The sequence below is a fragment of the Anolis carolinensis genome, unplaced genomic scaffold, assembly GCF_035594765.1.
Source record: "Anolis carolinensis isolate JA03-04 unplaced genomic scaffold, rAnoCar3.1.pri scaffold_10, whole genome shotgun sequence".
NCBI lineage: Eukaryota > Metazoa > Chordata > Lepidosauria > Squamata > Dactyloidae > Anolis > Anolis carolinensis.
In genome coordinates this window covers 17,457,444-17,479,062 of record NW_026943821.1, presented here as the reverse complement: position 1 = coordinate 17,479,062, position 21,619 = coordinate 17,457,444, and the positions used below count along the sequence as shown (strand labels likewise).

The 21,619-nt window shown below is 40.9% G+C and overlaps 1 protein-coding gene across 1 annotated transcript; it reads right to left on the bottom strand.

Annotated features, from left to right (window-relative positions):
- Positions 1-9,438: 9,438 nt before the first annotated feature.
- LOC107982290 (trypsin) lies at positions 9,439-21,347 on the bottom strand. Its single transcript, XM_016996038.2, has 6 exons — positions 20,877-21,347; positions 18,244-18,339; positions 15,124-15,283; positions 12,901-13,154; positions 10,441-10,577; positions 9,439-9,908 (listed from the first exon to the last, which is right to left on the bottom strand). Exons 2-6 carry the CDS (start codon positions 18,287-18,289, stop codon positions 9,756-9,758), a joined length of 750 nt encoding a protein of 249 aa, XP_016851527.1. The 5' UTR covers positions 18,290-18,339; positions 20,877-21,347; the 3' UTR covers positions 9,439-9,755.
- Between the last annotated feature and the right edge of the window lie 272 nt (positions 21,348-21,619).

Below are 21,619 nucleotides of genomic sequence, written 5' to 3'. Positions count from 1 at the left end.
GTTACCTTCCCACCAATGGGAGCGGTACCTATTGATCTACTCACATTTGCATGTTTTCGAACTGCTACGTTGGCAGAAAGCTGGAGCTAACAGTGGGCGCTCACTTCGCTCTCCAGATTCGAACCTGCAAATTTGAACCTTTCGGTCTGGAAGTTCAGCAACTCAGCACTTTAACACACTGTGCCACTAGGGACTCCATGATCTTAGGACTCTAGCAATAGAAATATTTAAAAAATTAAATATTTACATTTTTGTTTTATTTATACTCTGCCTCCATAAGCATATATAGATTTAGAATTTTCAAAAATGCCCTTCAAAAATACCTTCCTTGTTGGAAAGAGGTAGAAGTCCGATGGTGTGAGGTTGGTTGAATAAGGGGGATGTGGTAAAATTTCAAAGCCACAGGAGCATGCTTCTATTTGGGCAACACGTGAGTTGTGAACTGGTGCATTGTCTTGCAGAAGGTGTAGGGACCATAAGCCAGAAAATAGTAAACTATTGCCTAAGTTGCTTTGCCTGTGCATATGCCCCTCCCTTCCTGTGAGCTGGTGCCTTTCTCCAGAATGTTCCAAGACCAAAAATTAGCTTGAAATCAACAAGTGAGGTCACAGGTATCGCTTATTCCAAAGTGGGTGTGGAAGGTGAGGAAGACCCTCAGCCATCGGTCAATTGTAGATAAGCCGAGATATAAAATTCTTTGTTTGCTACGCACATGTTGCAACGGCCATTTGCATAGTACGGACCCATTAAAGTGGGTACCTATCTACGGCTGTTTTGCCTTATCATCAGCTGTGATAATAATAAAAGGCTTGTTTTATTGCTCATCTGGAATTCTTTCCTTTACTTCCACTCCGGGCTACTCTCCAACATTGGCAGACGGACACCTTTGGTGAGCATGCCACGTCTCTTGGTTTTGATGGCCTCCCGCAATTTACCCAGCAATGCATAGAATGCTTCATTTATCATAACACCCTTTACTAGGAAATCCATCAATACTACTCCGTTCTGGTCCCAAAATACTGTGAACATGATCTTGCCTGCTGAAAATTGGGCACGTGCCTTATTTGGAGACTGGGAATCATGATGCTTCCATTGCATTGACTGGACTTTAGTCTCAGGATCATAGTGATGGACCCAGATTTCATCCTGTGTGATCAGTCTGTTGAAAAAGTCCTGATTTCCATGGCACATCGTCAACAGAGCCTGAGAGCATTCGACTCATCCCTGCTTCTGGAAAGGTGTGAGCATCCGGGGAATCCAGCAAGTGGATACCTTATGCATGTGAAAATGGTCTTGGATTATTTTTTCCATAGACCCCACATTAATGTTGACATTTTGGATTAAGCAGCAAATAGTTATGCGACAAATGGTGACCATCACTTGCTGGATGGCGGAGTGGGGTTGCCCTGGAATTGGAGCTGTTTGCACCAAGGTCCGACCACATTTGAATGACAATGCCAATTCTTGACTACGTCATATGATGGGAAATCATCACTATAAGCCTCTTTCATCTCATCAAATGGCTTCTTTGGCGTGTGGCCTGTCAAGTCAAGGAACTTGATGACTGCTCAGTGCTCTGCATCCCACTGGGTCCATTATCAAACCTCACATCATTTCAGCACTCGTAAAATCAAGACGGTTATCAGTTCCGAGTTGTAAATTGGCACATATCCTATATAGACTTATGTAATTGCATATATGCAGTTACAGCATCCTGTGATAAATAGAAGTGGGTCAGGGGAAATCCTCAATGAACACCCCTTGAATACGTGTTGATTTATTCATTCATTCTGATTCTGGTGGTACAGTGTGTTAAAGAGCTGAGCTGCTGAACTTGCGGACTTAAAAGGTCCCAGGTTCAAATCCTGGGAGCAGAATGAGCGCCCGCTGTTAGCCCCAGCTCCTGCCAACCTAGCAGTTCAAAAACATGCAAATGTGAGTAGATCAATAGGTATCGCTCCGGCAGGAAGGTAACGATGCTCCATGCAGTCATGCCGGCCGCATGACCTTGGAGATGTCTATAAACAACACCGGCTCTTTGGCTTAGAAATGGAGATGAACACCAACCCCCAGAGTTGGTCACGACTGGACTTAACATCAGGGGAAACCTTTACCTTTACCTCTGATTCTGGAATGAGCTTATGACCATCATGACAAGCAACCTAAGACCCCATCTACACTGCCATATAATGCCGTATGAAACCGCATTATATGGTCATTGTAGACTCATATAATGCCGTTTAGTGTAGTTAAACTGTATTGTATGAGTCTGCACTGACCATATAATGTGGTTTCAAACTGCATTATATGGTACTGTAGCTTTATCCCAAGTAGACGACCCCAATGGGGACATTTTTTTCATGTCAAGAGCGACTTGAGAAACTGCAAGTCGCTTCTGGAGTGAGAGAATTGGCCGTCTGCAAGGACGTTGCCCAGGGGACGCCCGGATATTTTGATGTTTATACCATCCTTGTGGGAGGCTTCTCACATGTCCCTGCATAGAGCTGGGGCTGATAGAGGGAGCTCATCCGTGCTCTCCCCAGGTTGGATTCGAACCTGGCTGCCTTCAGGTCAGCCACCCAATAATTCGTTGGCTTTCGTATATTATATTTATCAGGCCCCAGAGTCAGTTCCTAGCATCCCTCTTCTGAAACTGAAGAACTGATATTAGCCAGCTTGTGGCAGAAACTCACATTGAACAAAATCTGATATATGCGGATGAAACAAACAGCATCCAACCCTCATTGAGGGCTTGCAATCAGGGTGTAAACTGTAATCAGAATGAGAGAGGAAAAGCTGTGTAGCAACTCTAAGGTGTGGTCTCCATTTGAGATATCACAAACTCCCATGTAACTATCATGCAACTTGTTATATATATACATATTGGAGGGTTGGGTCCACACAAAGTAACATGTGAATGCCCTCCAGCTTCTCTTGTAACCCATATTCTGACACAACCCAACCCATGTATATGGTAATCATTCAACCTAGATGTTCACTCATTTATGTTTGAAGTACTTGGCCACACAGTAACGTCCCAGTTTGAGATAAAAGATCTGCCTTCAAGAACATGTCCCTTACACCATCTTTTCAATAGTAGAAAGGGTTCCCCATGACTGTGACAATGGCGACATCTGAGGATTTGGGAGTTTATAATGTGTCACTGCGGGTGTATGAATATGGGTGTGATAAATGCAACCATTTGAACAGGAATTCCAGGAAAAAGATGTACTGTATATACTCAAGTATAAGCTGACCTGAATATAAGCCGAGGCACCTAATTTTACCACAAAAAACTGGGAAAACATTGACTCCAGTATAAGCCGAGGGTGGTAAATTTCAGAAATAAAAATAGATACCAATAAAATTGCATTAATTGAGGCATCAGTAGGTTAAATGTTTTTGAATCTATATACAGTAGAGTCTCACTTATCCAACACTCGCTTATCCAACGTTCTGGATTATCCAACGCATTTTTGTAGTCAATGTTTTCAATATATCGTGATATTTTGGTGCTAAATTCATAAATACAGTAATTACTACATAGCATTACTGCGTATTGAACTACTTTTTCTGCCAAATTTGTTGTCTAACATGATGTTTTGGTGCTTAATTTGTAAAATCATAACCTAATTTGATGTTTAATAGGCTTTTCCTTAATGCCTCCTTATTATCCAACATATTCGCTTATCCAACTTTCTGCCGGCCCGTTTATGTTGGATAAGTGAGACTCTACTGTATATAAAAGGGTAATGAAATTTCGGCCTAGGACAAAACAACAAAACTACACATCCCAGAAACACTAAACTTGGCAGCACAACCCCTCATTCATGCCTCTACGTTCATACAACAAACAGCTCCAGCTACTCCAGAAAACGGCCAGGCTTTGAGACTGCAAGGGTATTCACTGCTATTCCACCTGGCCAACAAAGGATTCCCATAAGCCACAGCAACACGTGGCCGGGCAAAGCTAGTATTTTTATAAAGCTCAAATTTAAGATAATGTGCTTATGTATCCTTTTAATAATAATAGAGTAAAATAATACATGTAATAATAATAATAAATACAGGAAAATAATATATGTAATAATAAATAGAGTAGAATAATAAATGCAATAATAATAATAAAATCAGAGTAAAATAATAAGTGCATTAATAATAAAAATAAAAAGAGTAAAATAAATGTAATAGTAGCAACAATAACAGAGAAAAATAATAAATGCAATACAGTAGAGTCTCACTTATCCAACATTCACTTATCCAACATTCTGGATTATTCAACGCATTTTTGTAGTCAATGTTTTCAATACATCGTGATATTTTGGTGCTAAATTCGTAAATACAGTAATTTCTACATAGCATTACTGCGTATTGAACTACTTTTTCTGTCAAATTTGTTGTTAAACATGATGTTTGGGTGCTTAATTTGTAAAATCAGGCTTTTTCTTAATCTCTCCTTATTATCCAACATATTTGCTTATCCAACGTTCTGCCGGCCCGTTTACGTTGGATAAGTGAGACTCTACTGTAATACCAATAATAATAGGGAAAAATAATAAATGTACCATATATTCTCAAGTATAAGCTGACCCAAATATAAGCCAACCAGGACCCTCACCCGAGTATAAGCCGAGGGGGGCTTTTTCAGTCTTAAAAAGAGGGCTGAAAAATAGGCTTGTACTCGAGTATATACAGTAGGAGTTTGCGAGGAATGTTGAATTGTGTATTTGTGATCTTGCTCATTAAAAAAAAAATCAGGAGAGAGAGGTGAAGCTGTCCAAGGTTAGGCCAAATTTGGAAGATGGAGAAGGAGGGAGATTGTGACGGAACCTGCCGGCTAAGGACAATTGTGCTTGACAAGCTTCAATATGTGATGTAATGGGTGGGGCTTCCAGATAATTACACATAATGAGCATTTATGGGGCCTGCTCCAGCTCTTCACATGGACAGAGATTTTCTATTTCACAAAAAGCCTGCAAACCTTTGTTTAAAGAACATGGTCTAAAAGGAATAAGTGGCGTGCCCTACCTAATCTTTATGTTCATGTGCAGAGCTTTGGAAACATTACATTTGGGACTATGATTCCAATTATCCCTCAGCTAATACAGGGCTGCTGGTGGCGCAGTGTGTTAAAGGACTGAGCTTCTGAAACTGCAGACCAAAAGGTCCTAGGTTCAAATCCTGGGAGCGGAGTGAGCGCCCACTGTTAGCCCCAGCTCCTGCCAACCTAGAGGTTAGAAAACATGCCAATGTGAGTAGATCAATAGGTACCAGCCTGGTGGGAAAATAACGGCGCTCCATGCAGTCAGGCCGGCCACATGACCTTGGAAGTGTCTACAGACAACGCTGGCTCTTCGTCTTAGAAATGGAGATGAGCACCACCCCCAGAGTCGGTCACGATTGGGGTAAATTATACGGGTGAAAATGAAATATGATGTATACATTCAGTTTTATCATATTTATTTATTGTATTGTTACAATAAATAAATATTATTGTATTGTTACAATAAATAAATAAATAAATTTATTATTGTATTGTTACAAGTGTTTTATCTAATTGTTGTATAGAATGTAATAAGGTCTTCTCAAGCCTGGTTGTTTGGCTTGGTACTTTGATATGGCCTAAGGGCTAATCAATAAAATGTTCTTCTTCTTCCTTTGTGAAGTGAGCTGAATTTTCTTATTAGGAGGAGCAGGTTAAACCGCTGAGATGCTGAACTTGCTGACCGAAAGATTGGCAGCTCGAATCTGGGCAGTGGAGTGAGTTCCCGCTGTTAGCTCCAGCTTCTGCAAACCAATCAGCTTGAAAATATACAAATGTGAGTAGAACAATAGGTACTACTCCGGTGGGAAGGTAACGGCGCTCCATGCAGTCGTGCCGGTCACATGACCTTGGAGGTGTCTATGGATAACGCCGGCTCTTCAGCTTAGAAATGGAAATGAGCACCAACCCCTAGAGTTGGACATGATTAGACTTATTGTCAGGGGAAAACCTTTACCTAGGAAACCGCTGAGCTGGCTGTGAAAATCCTATGTTGAATCTCTATAAGTGACTTTGTAAGACAATTACAGTAGAGTCTCACTTATCCAACACTCGCTTATCCAACGTTCTGGATTATCCAACGCATTTTTGTAGTCAATGTTTTCAATACTTCGTGATATTTTGGTGCTAAATTTGTAAATACAGTAATTACAACATAACATTACTGCATATTAAACTACTTTTTCTGTCAAATTTGTTGTGTAACAAGATGTTTTTGTGCTTAATTTGTAAAATCATAACCTAATTTGATGTTTAATAGGCTTTTCCTTAATCCCTCCTTATTATCCAACATATTCGCTTATCCAACATTCTGCCGGCCCGTTTCTGTTGGATAAGTGAGACTCTACTGTACCTTCAAAGGGTCCTGGCTCAGGAGGGAAATCAGGCAGAGAAACTCAGTCTCTGGAGAGATGCAAAAAGCAAAGTTTATTTTCTGACAGCTATGATAAGGCGAACAGCCGTACATACCCCAGAGGGCTGTATCATGAAAATGACCGTTGCAACATGTGCGTAGCAAACAAAGAATTTTATATCTCGGCTTATCTAGAATTGACCACTGGCTGAGGATCTTCCTCGCCTTCAACACCTACTTGGCATAAGTGATACCAATGACTTAACTTGTTTACTCTGAGCTTTCTTCTCTCCTTAGAACCTTCTGGAGAAAGGCACCAGCTCACAGGAAGGGAGGGGCATATGCAGAGGCAAAACTACATAGGCAATAGTTTACTACTTTCTGGCTTATGGTCCCTTCAACTTAACGGACAGCCTTCTCCAGAGTTGAAATCACTGCGATCCTCTGTTGAACTGCAGTGATTCCTGCTGGTTGGAAAACAGAAGCCAAAAGGAGTCCTAGAAATCCTACTGCTGTCACCTGCTGGTTTGAACCTGTATCACAACCCCTTCCCAATCTGCTGCTGGAAATAGTGAAGCACCCAACAGGTTTCCAATGTGTCTTTCATTTTATTGATTTGTAATTTATTTATTTATTTATTTATTAGCGACATTTATATCCCACCCTTCTCACCCCGAAGGGGACTCAGGGCAGTTTTTTTTTTTTCCGTGTCAGGAGCAACCGGAGTTGCTTCTGGAGTGAGAGAATTGGCTGTCTGCAAGGATGTTGCCCAGGGGACGCCCGGATGTTTTGATGTTTTTACCATCCTTGTGGGAGGCTTCTCTCATGTCTCCGCATGGAGCTGGAGCTGATAGAGGGAGCTCATCCACACTCTCCCCAGGTGGGATTCGAACCTGGCAGCTTTCAGGTCAGCAAGCCAACCTTCAAGTCACTTAGTCCACTACGCCATCTGGGGGCTCCCTCAGGGCAGTTTACAAGTATATATACATACACTATATTATATCTTAATATAAGGTAAAGGTAAAGGTTTCCCCTGATGCTAAGTCCAGTCATGTCTGACTCTGGGGGTTGGTGCTCATCTCCATTTCTAAGCCGAAGAGCCGGCGTTGTCCGTAGACACCTCCGAGGTCATGTGGCCGGCATGACTGCATGGAGCGCCCTTACCTTCCCGCCGGAGCGGTCCTGTTTTAAAAATATATTTTTTTATTAATTTATCAAAATGTATAAGTTTACATTTTCCTCATTTTACAATATCTTAAACATATCCTGTTGTATACATTCAGACAGTTAAAAAAATCAAAACATCTTTAAGCATATTTCTTATCAGTTTTAGATTTTTCCATTACAGCTTTACTACTTATCTCTCGACTACACCCTTTTATCTACCGTGTTTCCCCGAAAATAAGACAGTGTCTTATATTAATTTTTGCTCCCAAACATGCTCTAGGTCTTACTTTCAGGGGAGTCTTATTTTTCCATGAAGAAGAATTCACATTTCTTGTTGAACAAAAAAAATGAACATTTATTATATACTGTAAGTAGTTGTCATCACAAACCAGCATAACCAGACAAACTGTGAATCCTGTCAAGAATTTCTTGTTCCTACCATTATTTCCATGTACAACAATCTATGGTTCGTACATTCACCGATCCTGCATGCTCTCGTGTTCTGTTCGGTGGACATGCTTCCAAACAAAAACTTTGCTAGGTCTTACTTTCAGGGGGGGCCTTATATTTAGCAATTCAGCAAAACCTCTACTAGGTCTTATTTTATGGGAATGTCTTATTTGAGGGGAAACAGGGTACTTATACATAATTTTATTTATTATTATTATTATTATTATTATTGTTATTGTTGTTATTGTTATACCTTTTCCCCCTCTTCCATTCCCTTTATTTTGTGCCACCTTCACCAGGACCAACCAACTCATACTGTTTCACAAGTCGAAAATTTCATTGTTGCTGGCTTATATCCCTTTCCCTCATTAAAAATATACTCAATAAATTTTCTCCATATTTTCCAAAAATCTGTTTGTTTCGATATTCCCTTTTTAATTTTAATATTGCAAATCAGCTTATCATTAATTGCTATATTCCAAATTTCCCTGTACCATTCTTCTAATTGGATTTCCTTTTTTTCTTTCCAATTTTTTGCTATTAACAATTTTGCTGCAGTTATCAAATTAGAAACCAGAGTGGTACCTATTGATCTACTCACATTGGCATGTTTTCGAACTGCTAGGTTGGCAGGAGCTGGAGGTAACAGCGGGCGCTCAAGCCGCTCCCGGGATTTGAACCTGGGACCTTTCGGTCCGCAAGTTCAGCAGCTCAGCGCTTTAACACATTGTGCCACCGGGGTCTTATATCTTAATATAGTATGATATAAATAAAAGTATAAACTTTTCAGGCTTGAGTGTGGGCTAAACGTCTTCGTTCTCTGTAACTTATCCCAGGAAATGTAAATTCTATGAAGGGGATGAAGATTTTAATCACAACTGGGGGTTCATGATTAGACGTCACTCAGAAATCTTCTCAGCACAAAACAGGATGAATACCAGTGAGAGACAGTGAATGAAAAAAGCTACAACTTTGGAGGACAGTTAATACTTGGCAATTAAACACAACTTTTATTATTTCACATTTTTAGATAGCACCGTGGAAGTGATTTTACAGTAGAGTCTCACTTATCCAAGCTAAACGGGCCGGCAGAAGCTTGGATAAGCGAATATCTTGGATAACAAGGAGGGATTAAGGAAAAGCCTATTAAACATCAAATTAGGTTATGATTTTACAAATTAAGCACCAAAACATCATGTTATACAAAAAAATTGACAGAAAAAGTAGTTCAATATGAAATAATGCGATGTAGTAGTTACTGTATTTACGAATTTAGCACCAAAATATCACAATATATTGAAAACATTGACTACAAAAATGGCTTGGATTATCCAGAGGCTTGGATAAGCGAGTGTTGGATTAGTGAGACTCTACTGTATTTATTATTGTGTCAGAAGCGACTTGAGAACGGACTGCAAGTCGCTTGTGGTGTGAGAGAATTGGCTGTCTACAGAGACGTTGCCCAGGGGACGCCAGGATGTGTTAGCTGGGAGGCTTCTCCCATGTCCCCGCAAGCTAGAGCTGACAGACGGGAGCTCATCCCACCTCGAGGATTTGAACTGCCAATCTTCAGGTCAGCAACCCAACCTTCAGGTCAGCAGTTCAGCCGGCATATGAGTTTAACCCATTGTGCCACCGCAGTGATAAAAGCAACCTCAACTAGTTATAGAAAGGATGACAGACGTTGAATCAATTCCGTATTTTTGTCCTCCCTTCGGTTTGCTCGGGGCTGCAAAACGATGTTCAGTTATGCCTGATGGTTTCTCTAATCCAGTCCACATATTTGCAGACATTAACATAGACGCCCGGTCTGTTTGGCTGTCCGCATAGAATTGGTCCCCAGGATACAATCCCTTGTAACTGCCCATTGCAGGCAAGGGGTCCACCCGAATCACCCTGCAGGAAAAATAAAATGCAACACGATCAGAGATGGTTAGATTCGTTTTCATTTTTGAGATTAAATTTTCGAAATTTCCAAAATTTGCACATTTCTAAATGAATTTATCATACTTTTGAAGTTTACAAGAACCGAAAAGTAGAACGGAGATATTTGCTCATCTGTGTTTGAGTGTGTGGTCCAGGGATGGGCAAACTTTGGCCCTGCGGGTGTTTTGGACTGCAACTCCCACCATTCCTAACAGCCTCAGGCCCCTTCCTTTTCCCCCTCAGCCGCTTAAGCGGCTGAGGGGGAAAAGGAAAGGGCCTGAGGCTGTTAGGAATGGTGGGAGTTGCAGTCCAAAACACCTGCAGGGCCAAAGTTTGCCCATCCCTGAACTAGTCCCTAAAGGTCGTCTGTGAATTGTATCATTATTACATGATACGAGGATTTAAAGATCGAACTGCAAAGACTCTGGCACAAGCCAGTCAAGATGGTCCCAGTGGTGATCGGCACACTGGGTGCATAGTTACAGCAGAGGAAACAACTCACCTGGCAAGCATCTGTGCCTCCCTCCATCTTGCCCGCACAGACCATGTTCTCATTGATATAATTGGGATAGATGGATCGGCAGACTTCATAGTCGACAACGGTGATGTTTGCACAATGCAGAACATCTGGGAAATTTACTGTGTGCGGAAAAAAGCAACATACTTAGAGAAAAAGCAATCTAAAGGTAAAGAATGAGTAGAATACATTATTTTCCCCACCTACTTTGGTCTTATAATACTAGTAGTCAAGGTCATCCAGTGCAATAGTTCGGCAGAGTATTCATGGTGTAATCCTATTAATGCGCTTTTGGTTCCACAAACAATGCACAGTGTGTTAAAGCGCTGAGCTGCTGAACTTGCGGACCGAAAGATCCCAGGTTCAAATCCCGGGAGGAGAATGAGCGCCCGCTGTTAGCCCCAGCTCCTGCCAACCTAGCAGTTCGAAAACATGCCAATGTGAGTAGATCAATAGGTACTGCTCCAGCGGGAAGGTAAGGGTGCTCCATGTCGTCATGCTGGCCACATGACCTTGGAGGTGTCTATGGACAATGCCGACTCTTCGGCTTAGAAATGGAGATGAGCACCAACCCCCAGAGTCGGTCATGACTGGACTTAACATCAGGGGAAATCTTTATCTTTTTTTTACAAAGGCTGTGTAACACAATGAGTGCATAACTACTAAAACCCAGTGTAGGAGCTCAGCCATTTCAATAACCTCTTGTTTGTGACACATGTATGTGCAGCTTTGTTGTTCCTGTTGTTGTGTACCTTCAAGTCATTTCTGATTTATAAGCATGTCTAAGGTGAATGTGTTACAGTATTTTCTGGGACTGAGAGTGTGCGAAACACCCAAATGCATATTGTATTTCACCATATAATATTCTGACAAGAGCGGATATGACTATTATGTGGTGAATTTTTTTTGCAGCTACAGGGCTTCCCTCAGTAGCTAGCCAAGGGAAATCCCATAGCTGCAAAACCGCCCACACCTCTTTCCTCCAAGCTCAGGTGCATGATGCCTCCTTGCATTATAATTAAACCATGAACTACGGGTCCGACTATTATGTGAGGAATACTAAAAATCTCAAACTGAGACCCCCCAAAAAGGGTTATGTGCGATTATTATGCAATGGCAACTATTATATGATGAAATAGCGGTAAGACTCTTTCTAGATGGGGTGCATGAGGCTATTCTCTGGCACAAGGGTATCAAATTAATTTTCATCGAGGCCCATATCAGCCTGATAGTTGCTTTCAAAGGGCTGTTAAATCAATTGATGGAGAATCTATGGATACAGGAGGCCAACTATAATGTTCTTACATAGTGGTTGGTGCTTAGTTTTTACTCAGTTTTGGCCTCCAGATGTTATCGAATGGAAACTCCCATTACTTATGTGGACTGGGAATAATGGGAATTTCAACCAAACAGCACTTTTTGGCTCTGAGGTTGGAGAACGGTTGAAGGACATTTTAAAGTCATATGTCCCACCTATGAGCCTTATATCGAAATTCAAACCACACTCTCCTGACTAAACAGAACAAAACTGCAGCCTTCCAGAAATTAGTGTAGCACAACTATCAATTCTAGTCATGATGTCTAATGATGAGGAATACAAAAGTTGCAGTTCAGCATCTGGAAGGCCATATAAAATTACATGATGTGCTGAATTCGGCCTGTGGGCCTTGCGTTTGATGCATGTGCTCCAGCACATATGTGGGCAAAGCCCACCAACACATTTCCTATGCACACACACCTCACACACTCACATATAACTGAAGGAATGTAGAAATGGGGCCAGGCTGTGGCGCAGGCTGGTGAACAGCCTGCTGCAATAAATCACTCTGACCAAGAGGTCATGAGTTCGAGGCCAGCCCGTGGCGGGGTGAGCACCCGTCAATTAAAAATAAAATATAGCCCCTGCTCATTGCTGACCTAGCAACCCGAAAGATAGTTGCATCTATCAAGTAGGAAATAAGGTACCATTTATAAAGTGGGGAGGCAAATTTAACTAATTTACGACGTTGGAATGAGGAAGTGCCGTCACAGTGGATGATGAAGCAGCTGCTCCCTCCTGTGGCCAGAATCGAACATCCCCTCAGGAGAAGGTTAAATTGCCTCTGCGTCTGTCTCTGTCTCGGTTCTATGTGTATATGGACATTGAATGTTTGCCCTATATGTATATGTGATCCGCCCTGAGTGCCCTTCAGGGTGAGAAGGGTGGAATATAAATACTGTAAATAAATAAATAAAAATAAATAAAGCAGGGATTGTAGTGAAGCTGGGAATGTTCAGACCCCTATAGTATTGCAGCCTAAACTGAAGTCTATAGGTTTAACATTTATATCTATATGAGTGACTGAGTGCAAAAAGATTTTTCTGCTTGTCTGATGAACTCCAGCTTGGGATCAAATCATATGCGACATGCACTCCCGAAATATAGCTGTACATGTCCCTACATACCTTCAGGGCTTGTTGTTGTACCCCACCCTGATATAAGGCACTCGGTCCCAGGAACAGGGCAAGTGGTTGGCAACTTGAGGATTTTGACTTTGTTATTCAAGCAGACAGGAGTCAGCAGTTTCACGAGCATGATGTCGTTGTTCTTGGTTTGAGGATCGTAGTTGGGATGCACAATGACTTTGGAGGCCAGCTTCAGCTGCTCGGACCAGTCCAGGCGCTTGAGGTCATGCTCTCCGAGACGCACAGGGAAAGGACTAGGAAGAAACATACAGGAAGGATGACTAATAGCATAGCTTTCCATTTGTTCCAAAGGTTTCCAGTATTTTATGTTGGTCATGGGAGTTCTGTGTGCCAAGTTTGGTTGGTGGAGTTCAGAATGCTCTTTGATTGTAGGTAAACTATAACTCCCAGCAACTACAACTCCTAAATGACGAAATCAATACTCCCCAACCCCACCAGTATTTAAATTTGGGCGTATTTGGTATTTGTGCCGAATTTGGTCTAGTGAATGAAAATACATCCTACATATCAGATATTTACATTATGATTCATAACAGTAGCAAAATTACAGTTATGAAGTAGCAAGAAAATAATTTTATGGTTGGGGGTCACCAAACATGAAGAACTCTATTAAGGGGTTGCAGCATTCGGAAGGTTGAGAACCACTGTTCTAGTAACTAAGCAAACTGCAAACTCAAGGTTTTCACAAGATGTTGCCATGATAGTGACAGTGACATTGTAAAGCTATTGTGATATTGTAAAGTATATCGCAAAAGGGCCACTAATTTTTTTCTGGGCTGTATTGAATGAAACATTCAAACTGTCAGTCTGCCTTCTCCCTGTGATTCCCCTGTTGCTAACTATCGACAAGTAAAACCTGTTAATGTAGCTCCCAATCCTGCAACATTCGTATTCGCATGCCGGCATGGGATTCCCCTTCTCACTCCCTCCTTGCTAATCCCAAACTGGATGTTTTCCTTTTATTTTATAAGGCAAGACCACGAAGGTGCAAGAAAAAACAATCATGGGAGCACAAATTGGTAAATTAGCACAATGATACTAATAAAAAGAGATACAATATGAAAGGTACTCAACCCAGGCTGTGGCGCAGGCTGGTTAGTAGCCAGCTGCAATAAATCACTCTGACCAAGAGGTCATGAGTTCGAGGCCAGCCCGTGGCAGAATGACCACCCAACCATTAAAATAAAATAAATAGCCCCTGCTCGTTGCTGACCTAAGCAACTCGAAAGATAGTTGCATCTATCAAGTAGGAAATCTAGGTACCACTTATATGTGGGGAGGCTAATTTAACTAAGTTAAAAAGATAAATGTTTTCCCTGACGTTAAGTCCAGTCATGTCTGACTCTGGGAGTTGGTGCTCATTTCCATTTCTAAGCCGAAGAGCCAGCATTGTCTGTAGACACCTCCAAGGTCATGTGGCCGGCATGACTGCATGGAGCGTCCTTACCCTCCCGCCGGAGCGGTACCTATTGATCTACTCACATTGGCATGTTTTCGAACTGCTAGGTTGGCAGAAGCTGTAGCTAACAGCGGGAGCTCACTCCGCTCTCCAGATTCGAACCTGCAGATTCGAACCTTTCAGTCTAGAAGTTCAGAAGATCAGTGCTTTAACACACTGAGCCACTAGGGGCTCCATGACTCTAGTAAAAAGGTAAAGGTTTCACCTGGGCAGAACGGAGCATGTTTTCGAACTGCTAGGTTGGCAGATGCTGGAGCAACAGCGGGCACTCACTCCGCTCCCGGGATTTGAACCTGGGACCTTTCGGTCTGCAAGTTCAGCAGCTCAGTGCTTTAACACACTTTGCCACCGGGGCGAACTAACTAATTTACGACACCCTAAAAAAATCGTCCAGCAAGTGTTTGGAATGAGGAAGTTGCCATCGCAGTGGATGATGAAGCAGCTGCTCCCTCTGTGGCCGGAATTGAGCATACCCTCAGGAAGCTCTATGTATACCTCTATGTCTGTCTCTGTTCTATGTGTATATGGCACTGAATGTTTGCCAATGATGTGTATATTGTGATCCGCCCTGAGTCCCCTTCGGGGTGAGAAGGGCGGAATATAAATACTGTAAATAAATAAATAAACAAACCCAGTATGTATTCACTATCAATGATAACGCAACTGTGATAGAGCAGCTGTGATAAAGTCCTTAGAACATGCATGCAGTACGCGTAACTACTTCTCTGCTCGTGTGCACATACCTTCTCCTTCTACAGTGAGCCGCACTGAGCACCCATGACTTGTGGATCAGAGTCCCTCCACAAACTAGTCTGAAGCCAGAAAAGAGTCCCGCTTGCCACGGCTGAGAGTGAGCAGGACACGCCTTCCCTCCAGGTACCCGTTCTGCTTCCGCTGCACTCGCTGTAAAAACGTAAACCAGAAATGAATACCTTCCAGAAAACATCCTTTCCATTGGGAGCTAGCAGGGGCGGTTCACCCATAAGGCAAATTAGGCAGTTGCCTCAGGCGGCATCATTTGGGGGGCGCAGTTAAGGCTGCCTCCTGCCGGGTGAAGCGGCTGGCGAGCACGCGTGTTACCACTTCTGGCGAGGTCTCTTGGAAACTAGGCAAGTGGGGGTTATATATATGTGAAATGTCAGTCCTTGAGGCAAATGTGAATGTTGTAAGTGGCCACCTTGATTAGCATTGAATGGCTTTGCAACTTCAAAGCCTGTCTGCTTCCTGTCTGGGGGAATCCATTGTTGGGAGGTGTTAGCTGGCCCTGATTGTTTCCTGTTTGGAATTCCTCTGTTTTCTGAGTGCTGTTCTTTATTTACTGTCCTGATTGTGATGAAGGTGTATTGGGAAAATATAATACTTGCATTGGAAACTATATATTGAATGTAATCATATTAGAAATAGGAATAGGAAAAATGTAATCACAAGCAGATTGTGTGCATATAGCCCCAAAATACACTCTGCTTAGCAAATAACTGTCTCCCCATAAGCAGAGACCAAAGTTCACCCTAAGTTCCAGAGACATATGTCTAGTGTCAACAAGAATAGATAAGCTAATGGACAAAAGACAAATTAAGGCCTTTGGGATGTCAAGATATGACCTGGCACCATGTAGGAGTGCTAATGACTCTCTGACAAGCTAAGATAGGGGGGAATTCCTTAATTAATGGATCCCTGAGAACCTAGATAGGAATTCCTTAGATAAGGCCTAATGGAGGGTCAGAGGTCTTGAAAGTAGCCTATATTTTAGGAAAATGAAAAAGTAGCTTTTAGTAAAGTGCAAAGTAAGACTTTTTTGACACTAATTGGTGATGGATAATGCCTATATGAGGTAGATAAAGGCAAAAATAGTATATAAGGACCTGTGTTTCTTTGTTCTGTACCTTTGCTTTCCTGATTACAGGGGAAGGTCCTTCTTATTGCTTATTCTCTTTGGCCACTGAGAATAAACGTCTTTTTTTCTACAGCCACCGGAACTCTCTTTGTCTCATTACCTCAAACCTTTGTCTGCCATTTCAATTTTAGAGTTTTTTTAAATACCAGGGGCCAGATTCCCTTTCGGTGACCTTTTAATTGTGGATTATCTGCCTTAAAATTCTGGGTTATATGGCTGCATGGAAGGACCCTCAGTGCTCTTCCACACAGCCATATAACCCAGAATATCAAAGCAGAATAACCCACAATATCTGCTTTGAACTGGGTTATCTGAGTCCACACTGCCCTATATTCCAGTTCAATGTTTGGTGCTAAATTCGCAAATATAGTAATTCCTACATAACATTACCATGTATTGAACTACCTTTTTTCTGTCAATTTGTTGCAAAACATGATGTTTTGGTGCTTAATTTGTAAAATCAAAATGTAATTTAATGTTTAATAGGCTTTTCCTTAATCCCTCCTTGTTATCCAAGATATTCGCTTAGCCAACGCTTTTCTTTTTCAGTGGTTGGTTTGGGGGGGGGGGGGGCGGGACGTCAAAATTCTGTTCACTTACACTTGAAAATTACCTACGGCCGGCCCTGGGAGCTAGGCTGGTCCCTGCCCTGCTTTTTTTATCCAGAAGGTAAAGACCTTTCTCAAAGTGAGAAATTGGTTGCAGGAAGCTATTTTTCTTGGGGCGAATTTGCTATGTTTTAAAATTTTATTGTTATGTTTTTAAAATGATTTCACACATTTTTAAAAAAATTGGATTTTAATTTAAAAAACTGTTTTTTAATTTTTTTAAATACCAGATTTTTTAGGCTTTTTCTTGGACAAGTGCATCTGCTCCTAGGGACAGAATTCCAAGGGGAAGGTCAGCTCATCGGCCAAAATGTCTTGACCAGCCTTGGATACTCCACATCTTGACATGTAGAAAAGGTATTTTTAGTGTCTTGCCCCAGGTAGCACGATGGCTCCGGTTATCTCTGGATTCATCACAAATTGACACACAAACATTCAAAGTACCGTATATACTCGAGTATAAGCCGACCCAAATATGAGCTGAGGCACCTAATTTTATCACAAGAAAACTGGGAAAACATTGATTCAAGTACAGTAGAGTCTCACTTATCCAAGCTAAACGGGCCGGCAGAAGCTTGGATAAGCAAATATCTTGGATAATAAGGAGGGATTAAGGAAAAGCCTATTAAACATCAAATTAGGTTATGATTGTACAAATTAAGCACCAAAACATCATGTTATACAACAAATTTGACAGAAAAGGCAGTTCAATATGCAGTAATGTTATGCTGTAATTACTGTATTTACAAATTTAGCACCAAAATATCACGATATATTGAAAAAGTTGACTACAAAAATGGCTTGGATAATCCAGAACCTTGGATAAGCGAGTCTTGGATAAGTGAGACTCTACTGTATAAGCCAAGAGTGGTAAATTCAGAAATAAAAATAGAAACCAATAAAATTACCATCGGTAGGTTAAATGTTTTTGAATATTTACATAAAACTATTTAAGATAAGACTGTCCAACTCTGATTAAATCATTATCCTCATTTTCTTCAATGTAAATGCCCTTATGTATCCTTTTAATAATAATAGAGTAAAATAATAAATGCAATACTAACAATAATAATATCAGAGTGAAATAATAAATGTATTATTAATAATAATAAACAGAGTAAAATAAATGTAATATTAACAATAATAATAGAGTAAAATAATAAATGTAATAATACCAATAAAATAGAAAAAAATAATAAATGTACCATATATACTCGAGTATAAGCCAGCCAGGACCCTCACTCGAGTATAAGCCGAGAGGGGCTTTTTCAGTCCTTAAAAATGGCTGAAAAACTAGGCTTATACTTGAGTATATACAGTACGTTAAAATATATACTTCTTTAGTCCACCCAAGATCTTACCAGCTGATACAAAAAACAATAGGGCTACCAGGAATTCCAGGAACATTGTATGCTTGAGGATTGTATTATTTCCAAGAACTTCTTTCTTACCACACCCTGCAAAAGTGAGGGAGGGAGACATTATTGTCACAGAGAAGCATGCAATCCATTATATTCACAGACTGTAGAAATTGTCCACACAGACAACTGCCCCCATTTCCCTTTCTCTGCACTGCAAGGGGTTCAGTAATGTGCATGTGGATCCATTTCTATTCCAGACTGGCTCCTGATTTACCAGCCAGTGTAAACTTGCCCTTAATTATGGCTGCTTCTACACTGATCATATAATGCAGTTCAAACTGTGTTATCTGGCAGTGTAGAATTAGCCGGTCTTCTGTCCTGACAGATAAATTATTACAAGCAATAAAAACTATGTAATTGCAACATGAAAACAAAATTTCACACATAAAATCACAGAATGTAGAGCTGGGAGGAACTGCAATGGCCTTCTGGTCCAATTGTAATTTCAATCAATCCGTTCATATCTTGGTTTCTGGAGCATGATCCCACACCCCCATAATTTTTTTCGCCTATTGTGTATATTTTATTATTGGTTTCTGTTGTTGTCCTTTGATGTTTCATATTTTATCATTGCTTGTACAGTAGAGTCTCACTTATCCAACATAAATGGGCCAGCAGAATGTTGGATAAGCGAATATGTTGGATAATAAGGAGGGATTGAGGAAAAGCCTATTAAACATCAAATCTGGTTATGATTTTACAAATTAAGCACCAAAACATCATGTTATACAACAAATTTGACAGAAAAAGTAGTTCAATACACAGTAATGTTATGTTTTCATTACTGTATTTACAAATTTAGCACCAAAATATCACAATATATTGAAAACATTGACTACAAAAACATTGACTACTGCGTTGGATAATCCAGAATGTTGGATAAGCGAATGTTGGATAAGTGAGAGTCTACTGTATTTTGATTTTGCTGTAAGCCGCCCTGAGTCCCCTTCGGGGGAGATGGAGGCGGGATATAAATAAACTTATTATTTTATTGTATGACACAGCAAACAAGATAGACATGCTGGATTTCGTATCACAAAATCACAAGTCGAACACTTCCCAAGTGTCTAGGACTGTGTGATGTATTTTCGGATGATGCGCCCAGATCCCAGTAGGGTGGCCTTTTGCAGTTGGCAGATCGTAATTTTGTCAATGTCTATTGTTTCCAAATGACAGCTGAGATCTTTTGGCACGGCACCCAGTGTGCCCATCACTACTGGGACCACCTGCACTGGTTTCTGCTATTATTATTATTTCAGTAGAGTCTCACTAATCCAAGCCTCGCTTATCCAAGCCTCTGGATAATCCAAGCCATTTTTGTAGTCAATATTTTCAATATTTCATGATATTTTGGTGCTAAATTTGTAAATACAGTAATTACAACATAACATTACTGTGTATTGAACTACTTTTTCTGTCAAATTTGTTGTATAAGTTTTGGTGCTTAATTTGTAAAATCATAACCTAATTTGATGTTTAATAGGCTTTTTCTTTAATCCCTCCTTATTATCCAAGATATTCGCTTATCCAAGCTTTTGCTGGCACATTTAGCTTGGACAAGTGAGACTCTACTGTATTATTATTATTATTATTATTATTATTATTATTATTATTATTATTATTATTATTATATGTCTCTACAATTGACTTTAAATGGCTTTAGAAAGTAACATTTAAAAGTAACTAAACACTGTTCCTTTATAGAGTAACTTCATTCCCAGTTGTGTTGCTTTGAAAACGAAATTCCAAAAATAATAGTACAGTAGAGTCTCACTTATCCAAGCTAAACAGGCCGGCAGAAGCTTGGATAAGCGAATATCTTGGATAATAAGGAGGGATTAAGGAAAACATCAAATTAGGTTATGATTTTACAAATTAAGCACTAAAACATCATGTTATACAACAAATTTGACAGAAAAAGTAGTTCAATACACAGTAATGTTATGTTGTAATTACTGTATTTACGAATTTAGCACCAAAATATCACGATATATTGAAAACATTGACTACAAAAATGCGTTGGATAATCCAGAATGTTGGATAAGTGAGACTCTACTGTATTATAAACACCCTCTTTGGAACCATGGTGGCACAATGGATTAAACCCTTGTGCCAGCTGGATTGCTGACCTGAAGGTTGCTGGTTCGAATCTGTGAGATGGGGTGAGCTCCCTTCTGTCAGCTCTAGCTTGCAGGGACATGAGAGAAACCTCCCGGCAGGATGATGACAACACATCTAGACGTCCCCTGAGCAACGTCTCTGTAGGCGGCCAATTCTCTCATACCAGAAAAGACTTGCAGTATATTCTTAAGTCACTTCTGACATAATTTTAAAAAAAATTTAATACCCACTTTGACTGGGATTATCAATTTCTAGTCAGCCCAGATCTGCCTCATTGTATAAGCAGATACAATAAATTTGGGTGTTGGTTTTCAGGCTATCACCGGTTTACTAGCACCCTCTGCCTCCAGAGGAGGATTTCCAGCGGGGTTCACCAGATTAAGAAGTACTCTTTTCCCCAGGAAAAAATATAGCGTTAGCAAGAAAGCAACGAAAGGATCGAGATTTCTTACCCCAAAGGCTGGCAGCATCCCAGGCGCTGTCTTTCTGTCACCTCCTGTCTTTTATTTTGCCTGGTATTAGCCAAGGTCTGGATGATGAGGAAGCACCTGTTAGCACCCCACCTTTACCATGGATAGCTGAGTGACTAGATCCAAAGCCATTGTTCAGGTTGTCTAAACTTCCTGATGATACAAGAAGCAATTGTTGCAGAAGGAGGAAGGTGCTGCCCGAATCACCCAACCTATCTGCTCATCACCAACACACGTCTCCTTTGCATAAGTCGCCTGAATCACTTGCCTTCGGCATCTGTTACAGCCCGGCTTGCCACAAACCACCCCAGTTATGGTTTAAGCCCTGGCCTGACCCTCCCATAGAGACAGAGTGAGGTGGTTGCCTCGGGTAGCGTATAGTGGGGGCCGTGGAATACTTGTTCTATCCTTGTTCATGGATCAATTCATTTTGATCATTGTTTCTCAACATTTTAAACTCACCGTTTCTATCCACACTGGCACTTGTGTGTAAAGTATTTTTCAAAGTAATTAATTCCCTGTACTAAAGTATAATATGGGTTGCATTCTGCTTTTAAAGTAACTGGTGGTGGCACAGTGTGTTAAAGCTGAACACAGTGTGTTCAGCGCTGAGCTGCTGAACTCGCAGACCGAAAGGTCCCAGGTTCAAATCCCGGGAGCGGAATGAGCACCCGCTGTTAGCCCCAGCTCCTGCCAACCTAGCAGTTCGAAAACATGCCAATGTG